This window comes from Larimichthys crocea, chromosome XIX (genome assembly GCF_000972845.2).
Source record: "Larimichthys crocea isolate SSNF chromosome XIX, L_crocea_2.0, whole genome shotgun sequence".
NCBI classification, from domain to species: domain Eukaryota; kingdom Metazoa; phylum Chordata; class Actinopteri; family Sciaenidae; genus Larimichthys; species Larimichthys crocea.
The window spans coordinates 12,684,052-12,692,486 of record NC_040029.1 but is presented as its reverse complement, the minus strand read 5'-3'; the positions used below and the strand labels follow the sequence as shown (position 1 = coordinate 12,692,486).

The window sequence follows — 8,435 nt, the reverse complement described above, 5'->3', positions numbered from 1 at the left end:
CCACAGAGAGTCCTTTCTTAGCACTCTCTGATTCCATTTTTGAGCGAGGTCATTGTCCCATAGGTCCTGTTCAGAGATGTCTCTTTTGTCTTTTGGAGTTCGGTTTTCAAGTCTTTAATCCTGTTGGCACAGATCTTTTTTACAATCTCAAGTTTTTTCTCAAGATTGGCAGTCATTTCTTCTTTTGCATTGATGTCCATTTCATATTTTTCCTGTAAATCAGTATGATCCTGATTGAGTTCATCGTATGAACTGCAGAGGGATATTGTATTCCCTGGTGAGGGTTTCAAGTTCTGTTTGGGTTACTTTACCACAGACATCATGCATGCTTGCTTGCTCTGCAGGTCTTGTACCTGCTGGAAAGCTGCTATTCAGAGTGTTCAGTTCCTGATTCTTGAGAATTTCTTGTCGGTACAGATCTACGTGTCGCTTTCTGCCATCCCTCTCTTTACCAAGTTCATTGGTTAAATATTGAACCTGATCCCAGAGAGTTTTGTTTTCAGTGGTCTCAAGTTCCAGGTTTCCAGAGAGTTCTCTTACTTTACTTTCCTGAAAGGATCCGTTCTCCTCTGCTCTTTGGAGTTGGGATTTCATCTCTTCCAACTGTCTAGCAAGGGCCTCCATTTGGTCCCTGCCAAGAACACTGGAAATCGCATATCTACTCCGTTGTAGGGGGTTGCAGCTGCATAAGCCAGTTTTGAAAACATGGTATCGCTGTGTATCGTCCGTCTCACAATGATATATATCACGTGTAGGAGGTCTTCAGTGAAGTAATGAGATGAATTTAAACACTCACTCTTACTTACAGGGACTGATGATGTCATAAATCCGTGGCTTTCATGTGATCAAACACAAATTCCTGTGGCCCCGCCCATTTTCCTTTTTAGTTACTGTTGCCATGTTATGTGATCAATTGACCTTTTGCCAAGCCCCGCCCCCCTTAGTTACTGTTGCTAGGTCCGTCAAGCGCGACAGAGTGCCATGACAGGAAGAGGTATACCGGTGCGTGTCAGTGACAGTTTTTGGAGCAATACCTCCGTGATATCCTCCAGATCGAGGCAAAAGGGGTTCCCCCTTCCTGCATCCCTGGAGGTCAGCGCTCGTTGGCATGTATTAGCTCTAGAATTGCCACAGTTATCCAATGTTGGAGCGATCAAAGGAACCATAACTGATTTAATGAGCCATCACAGTTTTACTGTACCAGCCTGTGTATTTAGACTTGCATGGCTTAATCTTTGAGACAAGCATACTACTGGCGGATCAACCAGTAGCCCCCACCTCTGGCTGGCTCGGTCTGCAGCGTGTGCGGGTGTGGGTCGAAGCCGGGTGCATATGTGAGGGCAGAGAGAGGCCAGGGCCTAGGCCCAGGCCAGCCTCCCCCTCATCTGGGCATGGGAAGAGGTTTGAGAAACATCGTGCTCTCCAGAGGCCCACCGCTCGAGCTGGGTGGTCCCTACAACCACCCCCACCACCCCTGGGGGTGTGGGGATGCGCTACCCGGCGATGGGCTCCGTCGTGGGATGGCTGGGTCAGACGGGGCGTTTCGGTCTTGGAATCCGCCCACTGTTGTCCCTCCTGGCCTGGGTGGGTTTGGACCTGCTGGGCCAGAGGAGCCTCTGCCCAAACATCGGTGCTGGGCATGAGACCCAACACAACAATAGCATATAGTATCGTTAGCTAACACGTTAACTAATGTTGGCTAAAGCTAAAGGCTTGCTGAACTTAGCTTAGAGGGTAACGTTCTGGCAATGATATCCTTGTCATCTTCGACACATTTAGCTGGGAGTGGGTCCGTCCATGCTGTTTAATCCATTGTATGCACCGCTCCAGTTGTGTTTTTGGCTTTGGGAATGGAAAGAACACAACTCCTCCGTGGTCACAACGTGGTCCCATGGTGTTGGTTAGCACTGGACTTTGAATCCAGTGATCTGAGTTCAAATCTCGGTGGGACCTGAGTTTAATGGTTTGTTAAGTCAGAATCTCTACAGACAAGCTTTAGTCAGGGGTGTCCAAACTGTTCCACAAGGGCCAGTGTGGCTGCAGGTTTTTTGTTCCAACCAACCAAGAGCACACAGTTTGACCAATCAACTCTCTGAAGACTGAGATCGTTGATTAAATGAGTCAAGACTGGTGTGCTGTTGCTGGTTTGGAAGGAAAACCTGCAGCCACACCGGCCCTTGTGGAACAGTTTGGACACCCCTGGTGTAGACCCTTAAGTTGTGTGTACAGCACAAGAGTTTGTTTTGAACATAGACATATTACATAGACGCCGCATTGAGCGGGTTGGTCGTTGTCGCATACGTCAACGGGTCCGCCACATTGGATGTGGCAGATCTGCCCCTAAACTAATAAAGGAAATGGACTGAACTTCATAAAGCACCTTTTTACAAAGTGCTTTAAGTGATGCCTCTTATACACCCATTCACACACAAACTAATATATATAATAACCAGATATATATATGTGTGTGTGTGTGTGTGTGTGTGTGTATACTATATGTATGTATATATATGTATCTTGTGGGATGTTTCCTTCTAAAATGAAACCTTCAGGAACTGGCCTGGCTTGTTGGTATCAGCAGGTTTTTTCTTCACATCTGCATCTGCATACATAACAAAAAAAGTATAAAAGGAGGTAGATCTCATCTCGTGGGCAACAGCGCCTCTGTCTGGAGAGACGACACAACACGACACTGCTAGCTACACATAATATTACTCGACAAAACACTGAAAAACATATAGTCAAACTTAATGAAAACATGGCGAAATGTTCTAACCACACACTACTGCCAATGGCAGCTAACTATATAACGTTATACGTAATTTACCTTGTTTTGCCCACGGACATCAACAGACACGTTTACCTCCTCATAGGTCCTTCATCGCTTTGAGGACTACCCACAATCTCTTGCTTTTAGCATTCATGACGGCGAACCTTTTCAACAGCAGGTGGCGTAGTTGTCCCATTTAGCTGGATTTAACTCAGACCTATTTAAACTTGTTATATTGTATGTATATATGTTCACGTGTAAGTACACGTTAGGGCTCTTATTCAGAAAACCCTCATTGTCACTCTACATTTCAGGATCTGGTTATTATAGACACAGATTAAATGTTAAAAAAATATTTCAATATTTATCATCACATAACAGTGTTACACACACCATTAGTAGCTGTAAACACTCAGCATTGAAAAATACATACGTTGGTTTGTGCTTACATAAGGAGTAAACATTTATAATCATCACTTTAAAAGTTACATACGTTGTTTTTGGTGCCTGTTTGTTTTCCCAGATATATTAGTGTGTGTGTGAATGGGTTGTTAAAGAGACATTAACTTAAAGAACTTTGTTTGAAAGGCGCTTTATGAAGTTCAGTCCATCTCCTGTTATTAGTTTACGGGCAGACCTGCCACATCCAATATGGCGGCGGACGTCGACGTACGATTCAGCGTCTATGTTTATATGTCTTTGACGACGCCAACCCGGATGTTTGTTGCAGGTCACGTGGCTACAGTTTAGGCGCTCGGGTCAGGTGAGCAGGTGAACAGAGTGAACATGTCGGCTCCTCTTCACTGCTCTGTCCTGATGTGACGCACTTTGTGGAAGCAGCAGCTCGGGTCCCGTCAGTCGTTCAGACCGACGCACAACAGAAATGTCCGGCTTCAGCGCGGAGCTCATTGACTACCTGGAGGGCAGGATCACGTTGAGGAGTTCGACAAGCGGAGAGAGAGGCGCAGAGCCAAGGTGAACACAGAGTGTGACTACTAATAACTAAAAGTTAGCACTGCGAGAAGCTGCCTGTACACTCTGTTATGTTGTGAGCTACAAAGTTTCCTCTTCTCCCTCAGGAGTCAGAGGAAGTAGCTGAAGAAGATGTGGAGGGGAGGCGGAGGGCTCAGCCCTCCACTCTCACAGGTCCCCGGGAAGATCGGTAAACCTTCTGTCTGTCTGTTTGCTGGTTTTTCCATTGTGCTTCAATGTTGATGAAGGACATGAGTTTGGTTCCAGACATGATGTGATGATTTTACTTATTAATCCCACGAACGGGGAAATTCTCTATTTTTTATTACATGCATTTTAAACCCAGATACACACACATGCAGTACAAGGCATTACACATGCAATTTTGGAGAGAGATGTGGAGTGAGGGCCCCTGAGAAGCGCAGTTGGGGGGGATCGGTACCATTTTTGGTCCATGTGGACTTGAAACCGCCCACCTTTGGTTCCCAAGCCAAGACCCTATGGGACTGAGCTACTGCCGCCCCATGACAGGGATACGAGTATGTGGCTCAGTTCCATTTAGCTGTGAGTCCTGTTATTGTCATGTTGGCTCCCTATCATGACAAATGACGCTCCCTTGACTCTACATGGTCCAGAATGCCGCAGGCGCGACATCAACCTAAAAGGTCAATGTCACCCCCACTCTCAGCGACCTGCACTGGCTGCCTGTAGCGCCAGAATTAAAACAAAGCTCTGACGCAGCCTTAACAAAACCATCTCAGGATCTGCCCTGCCTATCTCACGCGTTATTCTAAGGCTCACGTCCCGACCAGGGCGTTACGTCCGCTCATACAAACCGTCTGTTTGTACCCCGCCTCTCGCAAAGCGAGGCACTCTAAACTCTTCTCTGTGGTCGTCCCCAATGGTGGAATGACCACCAACGGCTACAAGAACAGCAACATCCCTTTCTACCTTAAAAACTTGTAAAAACCTTTTTGTTTCGAGAATTGCTTCCCTGCCTAACAAAAATAACAAATTAACTCTGTGCTCCTTTACACCTTTCTCAGCTTATGTCCTCCTCTTGTAAGCGCTTGGATAAAAGCGTCTGCTAAATGCAATGTAATGTAATGAATGTAACATAGATGTTATAATACATCTTTGTGCTCGTGCAGAGTGATGAGACATGCCCTCTGACCCGGGCGGGTGAAAACAATTTCGACAGCCTCCTTTGTGTCCCTTGGTACCATTCTCCAGCGCAGAGTTCAGGCTGCATCAGAAATCAGTTCCGTTTATGTAGTGCGCTGCTGTGTTTTTCTGTCTACCTTTCATTTAGAGTTGAGGTAATGGACCAGAATGCACAGTCGCTGCGTAGATATGTATGGATAGTACGTTATTGTACACCTCAGACTCAAAGTGTCTGTCTAACTGTGTGTGTTAGTTCAATCAAACAATCTAATCAATTAGTTGATTGACAGAAAAGTTGAACATGACACTCTCCTATCCCTCTCCTCTCAGAGGAGGGAGTCAGCCCGGGAGTCCGCTGGCCTTCGCCTCCATGCTTGGAGAAACGCCAGAACCACACGTCTTCAGAAGGGAGGAAGAGGAGGGGAGGACAGAATGAGCTATGTTGAGATGAAGATGATGAGGACTACAGGTGGAGGAGGAGGAGGAGGAGGGGGGAAAGGTGGAGGTGGAGGTGGAGGTGGAGGCAGAGGCGGAGGTGACAGAGAGAAGCAGAGGGAGGGGGGAAAGGAGGGAAAGGCAGAGGGCGCAGGAAGAAGACGACGGAGGATGCCGACGAGGATCCGACTGGGGGGACGTGTTCGCGCTGGAGTGGAACTGGACAGAGAAAACAGAAGATGATGAGGTGAGGAGGAGGAGGAGGAGGATGGAGGAGTGTGAGGTGTTTGTGTGAGCTGCTGTTAGTGTCTGACTTTTTGTCCGTGGTGCGTTCAGGACGGCGTCATCGCAGCAAGCTTCCCAGAGCTCTGAGAGGTTTGATGGGAGAAGCTAAATCCGTACGCCAGAGGAGAGAAAGAGGCCTTTATGATCCAGCTCTGATATCTTTCTGGCGATTTCCTTTTCCATCATCTCAAGTTTTTCCACAAGGGTGACAATCCTTTGTTTTTCTGTGTTGATATCCATGTCATTCTTTTCCTTCATCTCTTCTACTTGGCAGAGAAGCTGTTTCTTGAGTTCTTTCTCTCGACCAAGTTTCTTGTTTAAACGCTCAACCTGTCCACAGAGAGTCCTTATGATGTCCATTTCATATTTTTCCTGTAAATCAGTATGATCCTGATTGAGTTCATCGTATGAACTGCAGAGGATATTGTATTCCCTGGTGAGGGTTTCAAGTTCTGTTTGGGTTTCATTTACCACAGACATCATGCATGCTTGCTTGCTCTGCAGGTCTTGTACCTGCTGGAAAAGCTGCCTATTCAGAGTGTTCAGTTCCTGATTCTTGAGAATTTCTTGTCGGTACAGATCTACGTGTCGCTTTCTGCCATCCCTCTCTTTACCAAGTTCATTGGTTAAATATTGAACCTGATCCCAGAGAGTTTTGTTTTCAGTGGTCTCATGTTCCAGGTTTCCAGAGAGTTCTCTTACTTTTCTTTCCTGAAAGGATCCGTTCTCCTCTGCTCTTTGGAGTTGGGATTTCATCTCTTCCAACTGTCTAGCAAGGGCCTCCATTTGGTCCCTGCCAAGAACACTGGAAATCGCATATCTACTCCAGTTGTAGGGGGTGGCAGCTGCATAAGCCAGTTTTGAAAACATGGTGTATCGCTGTATCGTCCGTCTCACAATGATATATATCACGTGTAGGAAGGTCTTCAGTGAAGTAATGAGATGAATTTAAACACTCACTCTTACTTACAGGGACTTGATGATGTCATAAATTCCGTGGCTTTCATGTGATCAAAACACAAATTCCTGTGGCCCCGCCCATTTTTCCTTTTTAGTTACTGTTGCCATGTTATGTGATCAATTGACCTTTTGCCAAGCCCCGCCCCCCTTAGTTACTGTTGCTAGGTCCGTCAAGCGCGACAGAGTGCCATGACGGGAAGAGGTATACTGGTGCGTGTCAGTGACCGTTTTTGGAGCAATACCTCCGTGATATCCTCCAGATCGAGGCAAAAGGGGTTCCCCCTTCCTGCATCCCTGGAGGTCAGCACTCGTTGGCATGTATTAGCTCTAGAATTGCCACAGTTATCCAATGTTGGAGCGATCAAAGGAACCATAACTGATTTAATGAGCCATTCACAGTTTTACTGTACCGGCCATGTGTATTTAGACTTGCATGGCTTAATCTTTGAGACAAGCATAAGCTACTGGCAGGATCAACCAGGTAGCCCCCACCTCTGGCTGGCTCGGTCTGCAGCGCGTGCGGGTGGGTGGGTCGAAGCCGGGTGCATATGTGAGGGCAGAGAGAGGCCAGGGCCTGGGCCCAGGCCAGCCTCCCCCTCATCTGGGCATGGGAAAGAGGTTTGAGAAACATCGTGCTCTCCAGAGGCGCTACCCGGCGATGGGCTCCGTTGTGGGATGGCTGGGTCAGACGGGGCGTTTCGGTCTTGGAATCCGCCCTTCTCGTTGTCCCTCCCGGCCCTGGGTGGGTTTGGACCCACGGGGCCAGAGGAGCCTCCTGCCCAAACATCGGTGCTGGGCATTGAGACCCAACCCAACAATAGCTAATATAGCTATCGTTAGCTAACACGTTAACTAATGTTGGCTAAAGCTAAAGGCTTGCTGAACTTAGCTTAGAGGGTAACGTTCTGGCAATGATATCCTTGTCATCTTCGACACATTTAGCTGGGAGGCCGTCCACACTGTTTAATCCATTGTATGCACCGCTCCAGTTGTGTTTTTGGCTTTGGGAATGGAAAGAACACAACTCCTCCGTGGTTCACAACGTGGTCCCATGGTGTAATGGTTAGCACTCTGGACTTTGAATCCAGTGATCTGAGTTCAAATCTCGGTGGGACCTGAGTTTAATGGTTTGTTAAGTCAGAGATCTCTACAGACAAGCTTTAGTCCAGGGGTGTCCAAACTGTTCCACAAAGGGCCAGTGTGGCTGCAGGTTTTTGTTCCAACCAACCAAGAGCACACAGTTTGACCAATCAACTCTCTGAAGACTGAGATCAGTTGATTAAATGAGTCAAGACTGGTGTGCTGTTGCTTGGTTGGAAGGAAAACCTGCAGCCACACCGGCTCTTTGTGGAACAGTTTGGAGACCCCTGGTGTAGACTCTTAAGTTTGGGTGCTAACGGCACAAAAGTTTGTTTTGAACATAGACATATACATAGACGCCGCATTGAGCGGGTTGGTCGTTGGTCGCGATATGTCAACGGGTCCGCCATATTGGATGTGGCAGATCTGCCCCTAAACTAATAAAAGGAAATGGACTGAACTTCATAAAGCGCCTTTCTACAAAGTTCTGTAAGTTAATGCCTCTTATACACCCATTCACACACAAACTAATATATATATAATAACCATATATATATATATGTGTGTGTGTGTGTGTGTGTGTGTGTGTGTGTGTGTATACTATATGTATGTATATATATATGTAACCCTTGTGGGATGTCCTCCTTCTAAAATGAAACCTTCAGGAACTGGCCTGGCTTGTGGTATCAGCAGGTTTATTCACAGCTGCATCTGCATACATAACAAAAAAGTATAAAAGGAGGTAGATCTCATCTCGTGGGCAACAGCG

The 8,435-nt window shown here is 46.8% G+C and overlaps 1 protein-coding gene and 1 non-coding gene across 3 annotated transcripts in view; one reads left to right on the top strand and one right to left on the bottom strand.

Moving 5' to 3' along the window:
• The window catches only part of LOC113748332 (microtubule organizer protein 1-like), a 15,367-nt gene extending 8,573 nt beyond the window's left edge, over window positions 1-6,794 (bottom strand). Inside the window, exon 1 of one of the 2 annotated variants that reach the window (XM_027291764.1) lies at window positions 5,832-6,794. In XM_027291764.1, the coding sequence (XP_027147565.1) occupies window positions 5,832-6,496 (665 nt within the window). In that variant the 5' untranslated portion in view covers window positions 6,497-6,794. The remainder of the gene's footprint in view (window positions 1-5,831) is intronic. The other variant, XM_027291766.1, reaches the window with a different exon arrangement.
• An 837-nt stretch (window positions 6,795-7,631) lies between these two features.
• On the top strand, window positions 7,632-7,703 carry trnaq-uug (transfer RNA glutamine (anticodon UUG)). Its single transcript has one exon. It is a non-coding gene; the product is annotated as a tRNA-Gln (tRNA).
• The last annotated feature ends 732 nt before the right edge of the window (window positions 7,704-8,435 follow it).